The following is a 19,624-nucleotide window of genomic DNA, read 5'->3' on the forward strand; positions in this document are numbered from 1 at the left end:
GCAAATGCGACTTAAGAATAATTCTTAAGGGCATCAAAATATGACCATTACTGGGAACGTGTGATGCAGTTGAGAGAAAATATATACCTCCATCAGTCAACGCTTCATGACCTTCTGCTTCCCTCCCTTGCATGGCATAATAGAAGACAATAGGAGGGCCAGATGAAATGGCCTTTTGATCGGAGAAGATGCCGTAGGCCCCTTGCCCCTTCATGAACGGGCCTGCTGATAGAAATCGGTTGCATTTTGTTTCCATTAGGACGTTCCATGATACTAGCATTTCCGACTCTAGCAGCTCTGGCGTAATTGTTTAGATTCTGAATGTTAGCCAATGCGGCCAGGAACTAATACATCAAAACAATCCATTCAGTGTTTCTAACCGGTGGTCAAGCCTGGCAAAAGAAACTATCATCCAATTTTTGGGGTGTTAGAACTACACGCTTCCATGACCGAATGAAAACTATAACACACTCCGGCCAATTTCGTGGAGTCTGAGAAGCTAAGCACGTCTTAAACCAAGCTGCAGTTGCAATACTCATTCAAATGAAGTGGTGAAAGATGACCCATAATAATTTATATGGTGAGGCTCTTCTAAATCTTTTGTACCAGAAGATGGAAATAAAAAAGGCTCTTCTAAATCTCATACCTGGTAAGTACATGAAATCAAGAGGCTGCACAGGAATTACAAAAATTTACATGCAGGCACATTATACTGTCTTGCCCAAAACTAGCCGAGCAGAGCCAGAACGCTCCCTCGTAGCCCTTCTCGAAATACATGTGCCAAATTTTATATTTTCATAACACTCTTTCAGGTTTCTGAAACAATTACAGGTTCCCAGTCTTCCTAGCTACTAACACCTTTCAAATATTCTGTAGAGCTTCTCAAGAGAAGCAACCTGTCAAAAATCATAAGATAATCATAAGCCTGACATCTAGTTTTGTCCAATATTTTTTTCAAACAGGTTATCTAATATGCAAATTAAATAATTGTTTGGTTCCTAATTCCGAGTTGATAAGGAACAAATTATCTAACGTGCAAATTAAACATCTCAAGAGAACCAGGGACACCTAGCCCATCATATAAGAAAAATTCAGAATTGATAAAGAACAGAATGCATTAACACAGGTTTTGTCCCATGACCAATGGCAAGCATGACACTCATAAAAACGGGTGCAAAACCAGTTCCCACAATTTTTTTGTTATTTCCTTTAGTTTTACAATAGTAGTTGTTCAAATAAAAATGCATATTAAGGATGCTAGTTGACTTCTGAACAAACCATTAGGTTCACCAAAGTAATTTTGGAAGTGAAAATGCATGATTCAGATCAAGAAATTCCAAACTTAATCCATGGCACGCCACTATGTATGGACAGTATGGTTAGATTGAAAAAGAAAAACAAATCCTGTAAAGCAATCATTGAGATGAGAAAAAAAAGACTGATGGGAAAAAAGTGCACAAAAAGGACCATCTGATGTAATGATTTTGCTCATGATTAACAAATAAGGTCCACTTAATGGATTAAAATATGATATACCAGAGGTAGAAAAGTAATTTGCTACAAGATATATACATGTTCAAGTCACAAGAAGGGAAATGAGCTGTCAGCAAAATATACAAGATAAAATTAAGCCAGTTATTGGGTGAGAAAAGATGGAGGACCTGAACAAAAGTTCCATTTGTTGCCATTGATTTTGGTGGCTTGAGGAAAAGCCTCATGGATGGGAATAAGACATGCTGGATGGTCCATTCACGCTGAGCCCATGCTGTTTCTGCCTCAGAAAGTAGTTCATGATCTACATCATCTTCTCCAGCATCCTCTGTTACAAAATTAATTTATCCGACAATGTCTGGAAAAAGTAATGTCTGTATAACTGCAGTTTGAAATGCCAACAACTTGAAACTATTAAACAACAATATCCTTATTACTGGGACCTTTTAGAAATCATCTATGCCAGCTTCAAGTTGGTTCGGTGGACCTATTACAAAGCTGTGTTCCTCTGAATTTCATAATATTGGGGAATCCGAAGTCTACACTTCTAAACAGATGAACAATTGTGAAGCAAGATGCCTTTCAAAACTAACAAAGCCAAAAATCAACTCAATTGAGTTGTATGATTATAGTACAATGCAAATCTTTCTAAACATTCATCTAAATATTCTCCATTCTGTGATGCTTCCTGCATGGTTGGCCCCTCCAAATTGCATATCTAAATACTCTACCATAAGATCCAATGGGATATGGTAAAAATAATGACATGAAACAAAGAATGGTTTCAGGATTTCTTTTTTGTAATATGATGAGTATTTGCATGTCGCATTCATTTTTTACATATTGATTTGCTTCTATTACTTGTGGCAGTGATTTAATGCATATTCCTCCACTACAGTCTAAAGAAGAGCGGTTAATCAGGTCTGACAATGATTTTTTCAACAAGCCTTACAAGGAGCTCTAGGAACTTTGAATAATTGTTTGAACACTGAGTTACATTTTCTAGGTTAGGATTCAAGGCCAGGCAACAAAAAGTAACTTGATTAAATGCCTTTCCAGAGATGGCATTAGCATTGTTGGTATGTTATGCATTCAAGCAATAGAAAGTAAATTGTGCATAAATATGACAAATTTCAATTGCTCTAGAGTCCTAGCAGCTAAAAACAAAAAGTCTAGAAGGCTAGAGAAGAAACTAATGTACAGAAAAGTTACAGTATCAGCTTTTAATCATTCAAACTCTACCAATATACTTCATAAGCTCTAAGATACCTGGATTGGCCAATGCATTCCCTAGATCTTTGGTAGGACTACCTTCCCTTCTTTTCTTGTAGAATTGAATCCCACTGCCTGATGGATTTGGCAGAACAGGAGGATGTATGGCATAGAAGTTTCCAAGAACAGCTGATATTGTCTGGAAGCATTCTTTCTCATTCTCCCAATCAACCTGCAGAAATAACCACAACACTTAATAATAACATTTCTTGGAATAATGCATATACGAGATATGCCTATTTAAAAAAACAAAGCAGAAAATAGCACATAAAGAAGAATAATATTTTCCTGTATAATCTTGCACTGTTACAAGCAGACGATATGATTGATGGGTAATTACAGGTAAGCAGCAAGAAAGGAAAACTTTAACATTGGCATATACAACACTCCAAAAAAGAAAAAAAGATGGGGGAATTGGGGGAGTGTGTGTGTGTGTGTGTGAGTGAGTGAGAGAGAGAGAGAGAGAGAGAGAGAGTAAAGAAGTTAAGGGTGCTATCCATATTAGTTAAAAATAAAATAATATAAAATCCAACAAATTAACAGCACCAGTATTGTGTATTTCCTGATTTTATTAGTAACTAAGGTTCGGTAAACACTCCAAGTGAAAAAAAAACAAATATATAGACTACCAATACTGGGAGCAAGTTTCAGGACCTACATCATTACCCAAACTCAACAAAAATTCTGGAACATAGTCCATGTCAGGAGTATGCTGGTCAAGTATAACAGGGAGCCTTGTCAGATTCCCTTCTTGATCTATGTGTATACAGAAAAGCTCATCAAGCATCTCTGCTTTTTGCTTGAGCAGCTCAGTATTCATCTGGCAAAGAAGAACAAACAACAAAATGTGAACATTTCATTTCAGTAAATAACAGCAAAAAAAGATATCACAGGAGTAACTGTATATAGGTACATATCCTGTATTAGAATGACTTTGTCAGTTAAAATTCAGAAACTTAAACAGAAAATGAAATGCTGAATAATGGATACTTGCATGACAATAATGCAGAATTAGAAGTTGCCAACTGGAGAAAATCCTAATCAGCACAGTCTATTCATAAGATGTCTTCTCTAAAACAGCAACATGATATTGAATTTAAGAAGCTACTTATACCTCTAGCATAATTAAAAAAACTGTGCAACCATGAGCATGCAATTTTTTGTTGCATATAGGATTACCATATACTCATTAACAAAATATTCAATTTTGATTATGAAAATGCTAAAATAGAAAAACTATCATGGCAACATATCTTTCTTAACTGATAATAATAAACAAATGACACGACAGCAGTTATATGTCAATATGAAGCCCAAAATCTGCAGAGGACAACTAATTTACTTCTGCTATCTTCTGTTTTAGATCATCATTCTCATCATCCATGGATTCCACGTCTTCTTCTTTCAGTGCTATCATTAACAATTCCTGTAGAGGAGCTGGTTCACTAAGCTGGATGGCATTGAAATGGGAAAAACGGCGAATTGCTTGTTGATACATTAATTCTTTGCTGGTATAAAGGAACAACAGATTGAATCAATTTAAGCAGTAAAATTGTTAAGACAATTTACAACTAACAATAATAACAAACACAGGAAAATGTAGCAATTAGAGGAAACCTCATTTAGGAGGTCCATAGGCATGAAAAAAATTTCTCAGGAAGATAAAAATAGTTCCCTGATTTAATGACAAATTACTAAACATCTAGGGCCGATAGGCATGATACACAGTCGAACCTTCTCACTTTCAGAACTAGAAAGCCACTTTACTGATTTAAAATGCACAACAATTCTGCCGTATATTATACAGGAGTTTCCGTTATCACAGATCCATTAGTATCCTTCAATAAAATATGAAACTTAGGAGGCTTCCATGCATCTGGAGTAAATTCCAAGATACAAAAGAAAGCAGCAAATCTTCTCATAGTAATTTTTAGCCAAAGGGAAAAGAACAAAAACCATGTGTCTCATGCAACAGCCATGAAACTTCACGTATCCATATACAACAAAAGTAAAGCATACTGAAGCACATTAAGAAGTGCTACCACATTGAATTTTCATATTTGCAGCTCAAATAAATAATAAATAAGCTTCTCTGAGTTCATATATCCACTCAGTCCTTAACGAATAGATATATACATATACATACACATGACATACATATATATGATTAAAATTCAGCCAGACTGCACAAACACTAACCCAATGTATGGGAACTAAATTTGAAGTTACATGAGCTCCATGAAAAAACACCACAACCTTGCCTTGTTAGCGAACATGTTAGAATGGAAAATTCATGCATCCTTGTGAAGGCCAAAAATTCGTATAAAAAGGCATAAGGTTCACAAGAATATCAAACTCCAGCCAAAAGGTGAGTCAAACATTATATAGTAAATGTCAAGGGAAAAATACGAGCAAAACAATTAAACATAAAAATGGAACATACCTAATGAATTTATCACTCATCCATCTGCGGAATAGTTTACATTAGATTCAGCCTATGATAGACAGCAGCTTATTATATCTATGATTCAGTATAAGACCAGCTTCTGAATGCCCCTTTAACTCTTGGCAAGGCAAACCAGTCATGAAATTTAGATCTTATTTAAGTATTCCATCCATGTATATTTGGCAGCACATGCAAAATCATAATTTTGGAGAAAACCAATAGTTCAACACTGTCATATGAAACAATATCTTACATTAGATACCATATGGAATTACATCTATGAATCCACAAAAGTAAACTACAAGGAAATTAAAAAAATGGTCACAAGTGCTCCTAGATTACTTTTTATTAGGGGAGGGCGGGGGATCCGATGGCAATCGACAGCAAAGGCTCTTGGAATAACCCCCACACCTCACCAAACCCCAGATCCAGTAGCGAAGGTTCAACAAGCAGCATCTGGTGAGGAATTTTGATATAGATTTGGACCACATCCTTTGCAATTGATGAATACGCCAGACAGAAAGAGGGAGTGAGGAGATGGTCGTGCAGGAAGCCGATTGGGGGGGAGGGCCTCTTGAACCATCCGAGCCAGTTTTAAAGCGAATCAAAGCCATAAAAACATCCATGCAAGTCATGTTTCAACCGAATCAGAGCCATTTTATAAGAATTTATAACTGAACCAAATCTAACCCTTAGATGGTTTCGACCTGGCATCGGTTCAGTATAGGTCAAACCATCTTTTCAGGTCGGTTAGACATTTTATGCTATTTATAGTCAAAAGTTAGCTAAGTATTTTACTCTAAACACATAGAAAAACAAAGAGGGGAAAAAAAAGAAAACTAAAATCTATATACTAAACAACTTCTATGGTGAAATCAAATCGCGAAGTCAAGAGCTAATACTGGCTCAAGATATACAAGATTGAATAATTTAGAGAATAATATAATTAGTATCCAAAAAAACTAAAAAATGAACCATCAAGCAATTATCACAAGCACTTGTAGCAATTAGAATTGATCTTGGGTTGGACCTCGGCCTAAACTATATTTATTTTGTAGTCAGGCTTCAGGCTGGGCCTATTTAAAATTTGACAGTTTTTGGTCCAAGCCCGGTAGATGATCAGCTCTAGTAGCAATGTACCATTAGTTCTGATGAACCACAGTTTCAACTGGATCAATCATATCCATATTTTAAAAAGATGATCTTATTTTTTATTTTGTAAAGGAGCATCTTTGGTAATTTTCCAATTTTAGTAAACAACTGAAGACAATCTATGCAGTGTTGTGCTTAAACATGCCATTCCATGCCAAAATAATGAAATATTAAAAAAGGGCTCGCTACTGAGTGGCACCAAGCCATATTGAGCCATGCCCCACTGGCACACATCAACATGGACTCACATGGGTTGAGATTATTCAATGGAAAAGTATCACAGCATACATGCATCCCCAATGCCAGCACCCTTCTGGTTCAGCAATGACATGTGTTGCATGGTCCACACATAATTTTTTGCAGTAATATTCACATACTTCCATAAAAATGTAGAAGAAAATTGAATTAGAAAAAACAAAAAAATATAACAATTAAGCTCATACCTCACAGATACTACATTCATTAGGTACAGATGAGTATTGTGCTGTAGCAATGCAAAAACTTCATCAGCAAGTCCAACATATGTGCCATTCTTAACAATATCCAAAAGACCTATATTGACAGAAAACAAATAAGAACAAAATATTTTGGCAGCATATGTCCGGCATGGTTGAGCTAATAGAAAGTACAGTTACAACTCACCAGAATGAACACTAGAATCAATGTCACTAAGAAGCTCATGGATGCTAGTCAAATCTGCAGACTCTTTAGGGTTCCTTCTTAGTCTTACAGCATTTCTTGCAGATTAAAAAAAAAATGGTAAGAGAGTATATGAAAGATAGTAGGATGGCCTGTATACTTAAGGTAGAGGGGAATTGGCAAAAATTGGGCCACTATTTTCATTTTGCAGATTCAGATTTTTCTACAAGAACACCCTATATTTAAAATTTTTGGCTGCTCTCAAACATAATTTTTATGGTGCATGCACATATAATAAGTGTTCATATCTTTTATACAAATGCATATATTTAAGCACTGAACTGCATATTTGTTGAATGCGCAATGCACATTTCTGAGCTAGACTGTATCTGTGGGACCAAGGATACAAGCTTCCTAAAATTTCAAAACTGGGCCACTTCTGCAGAAAGAAAAATTAAATAAACAAAATAAAAGTGGCTTCAATCTGAAAGAGTGGAAACAAATTGTTGCTTCTGCAAGTTTCCCTCAGGAAAAAGGTGGAAGGCAGTAAGAAACTTGCATATCAAGAGGGGAAAATTTATTTAAAATGCTCGAGCCATCGACTGATAAAAAAACCCAGAATAAAAGTAAAGACCCTTAAAAACACGTATTTGAATCAGTTGACCTTAAGAGCAACTACTTGAATCAGTTTTATAAGTCATTTAAGGTGTGTTTGACATTCTCTAGAAAAGTTCTGTGATAGCAAAAACATGCTTGTATTAGAATAGCATATCACATTTGTAATAGCCTGTTGTGACATGCTTCTTAAGTAAGCTAAGGGGCAAAAGTAACCTTGGGGTTAACCATGTGAATTGACAAGACAATAAAGATTTAAAGAAATGACCAAATATCCCAGTGGAAACTGACATTTACTGACAGAGCTTATTCACAGTAGATTATGAGGAACCCCCTCCCCACCAAAAAAGGGGGGAAAAAAAGAGAAGTATAATCGGAATACGCCGGGTAACAATTAGCCAAAGACAGACTATAAGGCATGCTTCAGACAACTCCAGTGCATCTAAACACTGTAGGACAAAATTATGGAATGGCTTTAGTGGGTTAGGGACATGGTTGTAAAGTATGAACAAAGGGTGTTTTTAGATTTCTCTTAAACAATATTTCAAGTAAAACTATTGTCATTTAAAAGTGTTTTAACTCTTAACACATTCTAGAAAAAAAATAATAATTTCAACATTAGATGTGATTTCTTATCTCATGACAGATTGTTTTCTGTAATGTGGCATTTACATCATTCTTTATTGGGATTTATCATAATAAAATAATGCATAAAACAACAGTACGAAACTTGAGCCGAAAATCAGACTATACCTCACAGAAGCTAAGTCAGATTTTTTTTCATGCTGTGAAGCTGGCCCATCTTGCCAGTACGCATGCAACCTTCCAAAAGGATCACGTGCATCTGTTCTAACCATTTTATGTACCGGTACCTTTTGCGATTTTGTCCCTATAGCATCAAATTACTATATAATTTTAAAAAAAGAATCCATAGAAGGATATTCTAAACATTGTTAAGTTATGATCAAGTAGCTGCAATGTATATTGCTATGCTTCTGCAGTACAGAAAAAGGCATACTGTAAGAAAGAAATTACTGGATGTACCAGAACTGAAGGCACTGTTTTGAGGGTCCTTTTTTGCACTAATATGACTCGTCTGTGATGTATAAACTGAGGAATTTACAGCCTATGATGTGCATAGAAAACCACTGATCAGGTATGATGAAAGTTTGCTAAAACATAAGTTAATCACATTTAAAAATTTTCATGGCACAAAAAGCGGAAATAAAATTTCTTTAGGCACTACATGAACGCAAGTGTGAAACTATCATACAAATTTTCCCTTAATGGATCTTCATAACAGCATACTTGGGATACTATCCTTTTCTGATAGTTTTCTTGCACACCATTTTCACAATTTACCTTCTTGACAACAACACCCAAATAGAAAATGGTCGGCTGCATGGCAACAATATCCACAAAAGAAATGAACTCTGAAGAAGATAAATAAAACATATTAAAATCCACCTGCCTCTAGCCTTGTTGATGCAACTCAAGAAAAAAATGTCTTTCATAGGAGGAAAAACAAGTACAAAGCAAAACCCAATTCCAAGCAAAAAGAAGAAAAGGACATCTTGGGATCATAACAGGTGCTACAAGTATCTTTCGTTTTGCAGCAATGAAACAATTTGAGAAAATTGAATGAAAACATATGGCCATCAGCATACGGTCTTGCTAGTGCAACTCAAAATAACTAAGCAAGGTTTATAATCTTGATATTGGGTGCCATATCAGTTCTACCAATTTGGTATGGTATGGTCGGCATGGTACAGAATGCACTTATACCAAGAGAGCTCCTAGTCTCTTTCTTCTCACTTTTTATCATGGTCTTGCCCGAAGCTGAGCGGTACAGGTCAGTATGGCACAGCATATTGGTACACATCCCAATTTTGGATGATTCTGGGCAGTACAAAACACTTGGTTCAGAGTGGTTCGACTCATATACTGAATTAAACCTTGGTATCATACCAGTACCTTATCGGTATGGTATGGTACAATCAGTACAAGTCGGTACGGTAGATGTTGCAACCAAATGATTAATAGTGATATGAAGAAAACTGGGGCTGCTTTTAATTTGGCTTTTTGGCTCATTTTTGCCTATAAGATGAACACAATTTCCTACCTCAAGTTATTTTCTTCCGTCTTTGTCCACATTCTTTCCAAGTCTAGGGGAATGTTGGAGGGGTGCTCCTTGGTTGCATGAGTTTAGTCTCCAACCAATCCAATAACGTAGATCTCCCTCCAACCAATCAACAATTTCCATTTTGTGGAAAGCCTCTGTTTTGCCTAGATTTGCCTAGGCAAGGACTTTGGCACCAATTTTTAAAGGATTCGAATCATGTTGACAAGCAGTCCTAAAATTTATTCAATCTATTAACCCTTCTTAGCTCTGCCTTGTGCTTTAGATGACCCCATATTTGATAGGAAAAGACTTGGGTGAAGATGATAATGATGATAGAAGGAAAAACAAGAAAGCAAAGAAATCCATTTTTGAGAAAGGTAAAAGGAAAAGACATCTTGGGAAGAGCTTCCAAGTACCATAGGTTCTGCATCAATGACATAAGTTGGGAAGATCCAATAATATAAGACTTCTTGGTCATAGATAGGAGGGAAAATAAGAAAATCCTTTTAGAAGGAGATAGAAGAGAACAAAGAAAATAATCATAATACCACGTAATGACAGAGATAATTCCCTCTATGCACCAATATATGTGGACCCTCATACTTTAGCCATATCGCCCCTCTCCCCCAAACCCCCCCCCCCCCCCAAAAAAAAACAAAAAAAAGGCAGGAAAACAAAAACCCACCAACCCACACCCAGAAAAAAATTGTATGCTTTAGAAATACCTCCATGATAGGAGTCTGTCCCTGCCTAACTTTTGGCGCATGAGTTTTTCTCCTTTACCATAACAATCCAACCTTTTCCCAACTATTTGGGGTCAGCTTCATGAATCCTCATTCACCAAGTAAGAGCATCTCTCCCCCTAAACTCTCAGAATTACACGAAGTGAAGAATGAAAGAAGAGAAAAAAGAATAACTTCCACAAGAAAGCTCCAATATTTAAATAGAAAAGTTCAGATAAACCGCATATCCCTACATGCCCCGCCGCCGCCTCTTCCAACACACCCCCCCCCCCCCCCCCGGGGCCGTGGGTATCTCTTATATTCTATCAAGAAAACTCCATAAAAAGTCTATTTTGCCATCCTAGGATACCACGTCTTTCTCAAATATTTGGGTATGTCTCAGATCTATGCTACAATAGTGCAAATCAAAATCCTTTTTGTAGTTTGGTTGTTTCATCCTATAATGATGAAATTCTTCAAATGTTTCTCCAGAATTAGGTTATCCAACCCCTTGATCCAGTCAGGACTTAAGGTGCCTCCAAATGAGAATCAAACTCAACCATGTTACATAAAACCTGAAACAAACCAACCTAATGAGGTTGACTTGGTTTAGTTCTCAGGATAACCCAAGATTTTATGCACTCCACTAGAACCCATGGTCATTGGTCAATAGTATATTCATGGTAGTTCCCCAGCTCAGCAATCAAAAAGAAATGAAAAATAATTAACATCCATCTATTTTGTTTCTTTCTATCAAGTCATACAAAATTTTTCAGTAAAAAAATAACAAAGTGATTACCATACAAAATAGAGGATAAAAGCTCCCAAAGTTATATATGAGATGTTAGTGAAGTACCTGAGTTTGAAATGTTCTTGATGTGTTAGAGTTCATCAACTTAGACTCAACAGCAGTCTGTATGGTCTCAACAAGACTCTCCTGGTTCAAAAGGCTTACCTGCAATCAGGAATGTACAGCTGATCTGAGCATTGTTGGATAAAGTAGAAGATTTATACACACAACAGGAAGCAATTACAGAAAAGGGAAAAATTAAAAAAGCCTACCCACATCCTACAAATACATGAGAATGAGGACTTCTCTTTATTTAATTCTCCTAGAGGCTGTTTTCACATAGAATATACCTCTCTTTTTGTTGGATGTATATTGACATCTACATGCTCAGATGGGAGACTGATTGACATATAAATGAAAGGTTTTGATGCTTTTGGCAAAGTTGCAGAATAAACAACTTCAATGGCTCTTTTCAAGGCAGTGCATTCCACCAGCCTGTCTGAAAGAAAATATTTCAGATAATGTATATTGAAGCATAGTTATAGGTCATCATCTCTGAGTTTCTAAGTAAATCTTTTCCAAACTGTCATCTTTAGACATCATTAATAATCTGATGCTGCTATAGTATGAATGTTAACATACCATTAATGAAAAGTATCATTGTTGTTTTCTTCGCTACGTAATTTGCATTTGAAATAAAACCATCCATCTTGAAGATTGATCGGGCAGGATTGTCATCTGAAGTAGTTATTTCCATCAGATCACGAGCCACAGAAACACCATACACAGTTCTGATAGCATCCAGCCTTGAACATGCAGCAACTGTGTGAACATCTGCTCTATTTGCACCATGCTATTTCATATAAATGAAGAGATATTAGCATTTCATGTACAGGAAATTAATATAAAAATTCAATTTGCATTTACATTTCACTGAACCATCAAATGTTGACTCACCTTTCTGCAAGAGAAGCTCACACTAATGTTCTGGACAGCAAACCGACTAATCAAGTCTATAATCTTTGGGTAATCATCACTGGAGTTCTGCAATGTCTTTCTACGAGCAATCATATTGTAAAATAGATTCTCAACCTGAAATAAATGAACTTTGATAATTAAATCCATGACACAGATAGTACACGAAATAACACAAGAAATTGATGAGAAAACTTGTAAAGCATGTAATGATACCAAAATAATGCAGAATGCCGTACCATTATTTGAGTTCCTCTAACAGCAGCACAGGGCCTGGGTTCATGCTCCATTACTCCATCTCTATAAGAAACCCTGAAAATGGGCATCAAACAAAAGTGTTGAACAAGACAGAACTGTATAACAGTGATGGAAGGAACTTGAGAAAGACATACACCTGTAACCATGCAGTTGACCTTCAGTTATAGTTGTCACAGTGACATGGCCAACATATGTCATGCTGGCCAAAGCCTCCCCTCTAAAACCCATTGATTTAATTGTCTGCAGGTCCTCATATGCAGATAACTTTGATGTGGTGTGTCTTTCACATAGTATAGGCAGATCCTCATACTGTTACCACAATAATTTCATGCCATTAATGGTAACACTATATACAAGAGAAGAACAACTAAGAATTTCTAGCTCACAATTGTCAACTGCAACTGCAATACACAAAACATCACAAATATATAATACAACTTGCACAAAGAGGTAGGCACTGTACCAACTTTAAATCAAGTTGAACGTCCCAAAAAAGTTAATCCTTTCTATTGGAGCATTTATTTCATCATTTTTAACAAATCCAAACTCCTGGTAACCTGAATCATTAGTCCCAGAGAGTGATCAGCCTCCATTAGTTTCAGAGATAGAGATAGGAGGGGGCGGGCTAGGGCCCTGGCCACCCCAAACCTTACAAAAAAATCAATATTATATATAGGAATATAGGACTTGGCTCATTTTAGTGGCCCCTCCAAACTTAAATGTGTTGTGGGAATACAGCTAAGAATGTAAGATTTGATTAATATGATTATAAAAATATAATATAAATATTATTAAACTAATAAAAAGGAAAGTAAGAAAGGTGCTATTGTCAAAAATTACTAGAGCCTAAAGGCGCCATTTTCAAAAACAATCAAAGACTACAAACTTCTCGTGTAAGTCTCCATTCTTATTAAAAAATATCAATTTTGGTAATTCATAATTGGTCCCAAAATTGCAAGTAAAGAACCAACAAAATAGCCTGAAAAAAAATATTCACAAGCAAGGTAAGTTGCTAGTTGTCCCTTCATTTTCTTTTCTACAATCCCCAGGGAGAGAACCCTAAAGGCCACAAGAAATTGTAGTCTCGGGTCTTCCATCCAACCCTCACCTTCAAGCTTCAACCCTCCACTAGGATCATGGTCCATGATGATATGTAGAAGGCCATTATACTATTCAAAGCATGATTTTTTAACATTACAGGTACAAAGGTACCTCTTTCTTCTTTAGTTTTTTTTTTAAATATATATTTTATATTTCTGATAAGATTCTAATATATTTTTCTTATCTTTTTTTCTTTGTAGTCCAAATTAAACTTGTGCCTTTTGCTTTGATCTTCCCTTTCCAATCATTAATCAACTTCTTTTCAACTTTCAAGATCCACAACGGAAGGTACTAAACTTCTTCCTCTTTTTTAATAAATTATGAATTAATTTTTAGTTACTTTTTCTTAGTTTAATTTAATAGTTATCATCATATTATGTGTTATTGCAATTAAATCATCAATTTGGTTTATGTGTTATTGTTAGTTGTTACCATCCTAAATTATAATATTTTGTCACTAAAATTTTATCATAGTGCTTGATTGGTTGTCTATCAATTTTAGGTCAAACTATGGTCAAGATCATGAGAATTCACCAACCAATGCACCTGCTTGTGATGCTACTTCAATTTTGGGGCAAAATATTTCTGAGTCTCCAAAGAGCAATATCTTACTTTCGGATAAATGCCCTCCTATATCTCCTAGAATTGAATATGAAAGTATAGATATTGCTTCTTTAGTACGTGACCCAGGACTACGTCCTTCAATTTGGGATTATCCAGTTAATCAGCATGATGAAATTTGTAGAGCATATATTAAAGCTGGACCATATCAACACTTGCTTTCTAATTATCCATATTCTGGACCTGAAAATCATCATAGAAGATTTCAAGCCTCTTGGTTTAAATCATTTTCTTGGTTAGAGTATTCCCCATCAAAAGATGCTGCATATTGTTTTCCTTGCTACCTCTTCACTAATAGACCAACAGATCAATCGGGAGGAAATGCATTCATCATTGAAGGATTTCGAAAATGGAAGAGAGTTAATAATGGGAAAGATTGCACTTTCTTGACACATATTGGAAAGGATCCTCATTCACCGCATAACAAAGCGATGAGTTGTTTTGAAGACTTGAAAAATCGGTCACAACATATTGACAAGGTCATTCAGAAGCAAACTTCCCAAGAAATTGCAAACAACCGCTTGCGTTTAAAAGTTTCTATAGATGTAATTCGGTGGTTAACATTTCAAACTTGTGCTTTTAGAGGCCGCAATGAAGGCTCAGATTAAAAAAATCAAGGCAACTTTCTAGAGATGGTGAAGTTGTTGACATCATATAACGAGCAAGTTGCTAAAGTTGCTTTGGAAAATGCTCCACAAAATGCTAAGTATACATCTCCAGCAATCCAAAAAGAGATTTTACATGTCTTTGCTAATAATGTTAGAGTTGCAATTCGCAATGAAATTGGAGAGGCAAAATTTTGTTTAATTGTGGATGAAGCTCGAGATGTTTTGAAAAGGGAACCAATGGCTCTTGTTTTAAGGTTTGTTAATAAAGAAGGTTTTATTCGAGAGCGCTTTCTTGATCTTGTGCATGTTAAAGATACCACTGCGGCTACTCTTAAGAAAGAAATATTTGATATTCTTTCGCATCACAATCTTAGCTTCAAAAATATTCAGGGGCAAGGATGTGATGGTGCAAGTAATATGCGTGGCGAGTGGAATGAATTGCAAGCATTAATTCATAATAATTGTCCTTCTGCATATTACGTGCATTGCTTTGCTCATCACTTGCAATTGGCACTAGTAGCAGCATCTCGAGAAGTGAACCCGATTCATCAGTTTTTTACAAATTTAACTTTTATTATCAACATCATTACTGCTTCCTCTAAACGTCATGATGAATTGCAAGCTACTCAGGTTGCTGAAATTGCTCATTTGATTGCTGTTAATGAGATTGATACTGGTAGAGGAGCTAATCAAATTGGTACCTTACAACAAGCGGGGGATACTAGATGGAGCTCTCATTTCAATTCAGTTTGCAGCTTAGTACGAATGTTTGGCCCTACTTGTTCTGTTCTTTCGAATATCACTGATGAAGGCACAACATCCTCATGGCGAGGTGATGCTAATTTTGCATATGATTTGATAATGTCATTTGAATTTGCATTTGTACTACATTTGATGAAAGAGATCATGGGAATAACTGATGTTCTTTGTCAAGCTCTACAACTCAAGTCTCAAGATATTGTGAATGCAGTGCATTTAGTTTCTACTACAATGTCATTTATCCAAAATTTGAGAGAACATGGTTAGGAAGTTTTGTTTGGTACAGTGAAGTCATTTTGTAATCATTATGAGATAGAAATTCCTGATCTTAATGCCCCATTTACTGAGCAAAGCTAGATCTCTTCGCAAAAAAAGTCATGTCATAGTGGAGCACTACTATCGGGTTGATGTATTCATTGCTACAATTGATTCTTAGCTGCATGAACTAAATAGCAGATTCAGCAAACAAGCACTAGAATTGCTTATTCTTAGCTCTGCTTTGGATCCAAAAAATAACTACAAGTCGTTTGACATTGATTCCATATACAAATTAGCTGAAAAATTTTATCCTTTGGATTTTACAAAGCAAAAAGGGATTCATCTAGAATATCAGTTGCAGCATTATATTCTTGATGTGACACGTCATCCAGATATGCAGAATTTGTCTACAGTTGCTGACTTATGTCAAAAATTAATGGAGATGGAAAAATCAAAAATCTATCATTTGATTGATAGATTAGTTAGACTTGTTTTAACCCTTCTGGTTTCAACAGCAACTACTGAACGAGCTTTTTCAGCCATGAACCTAGTGAAAACAAGACTTAGAAATAAAATGGAAGATGATTTTCTTACAGACTCATTGCTTGTTCACATAGAAAAAGAAATTGCCGAAACAATTACTGTAGATAGTATCATAGATGACTTCTATGATATGAAAAATTGACGTGTTCAATTGACATAATAGAAGATATTGACAATTTCTTATTATCACTCTTTGATTATTTTTATTAATCTTTGTTAGAAAATTTTAATATGTTTTGATTATTTAGTTTGAAAAATACTATATGTAATTTTTTTTTTAGTGTAGTCTGGCCCCCTCAACATTAAAATCCTAGTTCCATCCCTGATTAGTTTGATGTAAGCCTACCTACATCCTGTAGTTCCCAAGTTTTCCACTGTCAATTGTTTTCCAATGATTCCCACAGCGAATGTCCTTCAGAGGCAGTCAGTTTAAGAAATCCAAGCACCAACATTTATTGAAAATAATTTAATAATCCATACCCGGCTAATCAACACAATCAACAAGGCTTGTTTTCCACTTCTCGAACCAAGAAAAGGGGTTACGCTATATACGTGCAAAAGAATAAATATTTAAAAAAAAAAGCCACGATTTTGGAATCTTTCTAAGGATTGAATGGCATTTTTCCGTGTATTAATCAAGCAGAATGGGCTCAAAAGTCGCGCAAGGGTGTTGAAGGGGAATGGGAAAACAAGGGTTTACCCGAATTCCGTGGCCGTTGTCCGAGACCTGGATAAGCTTAAGGCCGCCGTCCTTGACGACGACGGAGATGGAGGTGGCCCCGGCGTCGAGGCTGTTCTCCACTAGCTCCTTCACAGCCGAGGCCGGCCGCTGGATCACCTCCCCCGCCGCGATCCGGTTCACCACCGACTCGTCCAGCCGCCGGATCCTCGGCGGCTCCAACGTCACGGCCGCGGAGTCCGTCGCCTGCTCGGGCTCATCAATCTCCATGGCGAAAGAGTGAGAAGAAGTTGGGGATGGGAGGTTTTTGGAGGGAGAAGAGGAGGGGAGGTGTTTATAGACCTGGAGGTCGCGTGCTGATCACGTGCCGATCTGTTGATTTATCATAAAAAATTAAAAATGCTTGGGTTTAGGCACAAACTGGGATGTAAATATATCGGACTATTTAATTTATTTAATATTTAAATTTAATTTAAATTACGGATATCTAATTTATTTAATATTTAGATTAGAGTTAGATAATTTATTTAATATATTTAAAATTTATTTAATTTGTTTAAATTATATTTAATATATTTTTGACTTATTTATTTTATTTAATTTATTAACCTGTTAAAATTTCATACAATCTATTTAGCTTAAGATGCGTTTGGTTATATTTTTTAATTTTTAATTTTTAAAAAATATTTTTTTTGATTTTTATTATTAAGTAAAAATAAAAAAATAAAAAATATGTTTGATATCTACATTGCTATAAAGTAAAAAATAATATTTAAAAATAGCAGGTGAAAAATTTAACGTGGGAGAAGGGTTCGAAAAAAAAGATAGAAGGAGGTGGGGAGGTGAAGAGCTCGATCAGAGAGAAGGTTTAAGCTCTTTATTTTTTTGGTTCGACGTCTTAGACGTAGGGAAGCAAAAAAAATAGGAAAACAAGTTTTGAAAAATAAAAAATTTTTATTTTACATATAAAATAATTATTTTAATTTTTTGATTTTGATTTTTTACTTTTCATGATGTTACCAAATATTATTTTTTTATTTTTATTTTTTAAAAAATAAAAAATAAAAAATATTTTTTTAATGACGAACCAAATGTATTCTTATTTAATCTAATTTAATCTATTTAATAAATAAATTTGATAAATTAGATCAGATTATTTGTTTAATAATTAGGTCCAATTTATATCTAAATTTTTAATTTATTTAATAAATATATCATATTCAAATTGATAAATTTTTTATCCCATCCAATCTAATTACCATCGGTATGAAATCCAAACATGTACTAATTTTATATTTGACTTTTATAATTAAACAACCGACTTTGTGCACCTCTCCTGGACAATGTGGAATAAAAAGAGAATGATTCCTTAAATATATTTGGACAGGATTGGGCAACTAAGGTACACTCGAATGTACTATAAATTAATATAAATTTATTTTTTTAGCATTTCAAAGATCATTGGAGTATCTAAGTAAGATACGAAGCACCAACACTAACCCATGTTGGCATTATTTTTATTTCTTATGCTCTATTTTTAAAAACAAAATAGGAAAGCAACACAAAAGAAAATTTTCATACTCCTAATTTTATTTTTAATTTTTAAATATTATTTTATTTTTAAAAAAATAAAAAAAATTTACTTTCAATATTTTTAAAAATAATAAATATATTTTTTACTGTCATTATTAGCATTATTTCTATTATTGTTATCACCATCATTACTATCTTATACGCTAACACTGCCTTCACCACACCATAGCCGTCATCATTATTGCATCCATCATATCATTGGTGCTCTCATCATCACCATTGTTATGGTAATTACCGTGAGTGCTTCGGATCAGAGCTATATCACAAGATATTTCAAATTCTCGAGTCATCAATATGATCACTGACCACCGTATGAGCTGAGGAGTCCATTTCGATACTGAGCTGAGATATCTCTGAGGTCTAATTTATGTATGAGCTGCTCAGCCGACTTATCTCTTCAACGTATGTGATAGTTGTCTATCCCGAATAGATAGAATTTGGTGTAATCATCTCCCTTAATCTCGTTGGAGTGATTAAGGGCTGAATTATCTCATTCAGTTTGGCATGTCCAACGGTCCGACAATCTCAGGATCGTACGATCTCACAGCTAACAAGTTAGCTGTCCGACATCCTTCTATATAAACAATCAGAGCCCTGAGAACCCAGGTAAGTCCAATCAAATCCCTCTCAGAGAACCTGTTACCGCTCTTTTGTTCTCTGCTTTTCTGATTTGAACATCGGAGGATCCTCGTCGAAGCCACAACCTCTGATTTGGGACTTATTTTGTAGGTCACTTCAGTGCTAGCATCCCTACACGAGGATCAGGTGTCCGTCATTCGATCTCGACTGATTTCAGCAGCAACAGATAGAGAAAGGGCTTACATTCGCATTTATGGCTCCAAGACGGATATCTTCCCGACTTTCCAATGCCGTTGCTTCTCGACAGACAGCCAACTAAGCTGACAATCAAGTTCAACCACTGGTGTCGGAAATTTTTTCATCGGTTCAATCGATCATCCCTCCACCGGTTCAATAGGTCC

General features: G+C 35.5%; 1 protein-coding gene across 2 annotated transcripts; it reads right to left on the reverse strand.

Annotated features, from left to right (window-relative positions):
* Positions 1-613: 613 nt before the first annotated feature.
* On the reverse strand, positions 614-17,346 carry LOC105038513 (DNA mismatch repair protein MLH1). Of its 2 annotated transcripts, XM_010914339.4 has the most exons (16): positions 17,073-17,346; positions 12,619-12,791; positions 12,464-12,536; positions 12,207-12,341; positions 11,892-12,102; positions 11,600-11,748; positions 11,316-11,414; positions 8,660-8,741; positions 8,369-8,504; positions 7,004-7,098; positions 6,805-6,913; positions 4,106-4,271; positions 3,422-3,583; positions 2,761-2,935; positions 1,662-1,819; positions 614-896 (listed from the first exon to the last, which is right to left on the reverse strand). In XM_010914339.4, exons 1-16 carry the CDS (start codon positions 17,319-17,321, stop codon positions 852-854), a joined length of 2,217 nt encoding a protein of 738 aa, XP_010912641.1. In that variant the 5' UTR covers positions 17,322-17,346; the 3' UTR covers positions 614-851. The 2 variants fall into 2 exon arrangements, with proteins under 2 accessions (XP_010912641.1, XP_073115729.1); XM_073259628.1 differs by lacking the exons at positions 614-896; positions 1,662-1,819 and having other exon boundaries at positions 2,797-2,935; positions 3,430-3,583.
* Between the last annotated feature and the right edge of the window lie 2,278 nt (positions 17,347-19,624).

This window comes from Elaeis guineensis, chromosome 1 (assembly GCF_000442705.2).
Source record: "Elaeis guineensis isolate ETL-2024a chromosome 1, EG11, whole genome shotgun sequence".
NCBI classification, from domain to species: Eukaryota; Viridiplantae; Streptophyta; class Magnoliopsida; order Arecales; family Arecaceae; genus Elaeis; species Elaeis guineensis.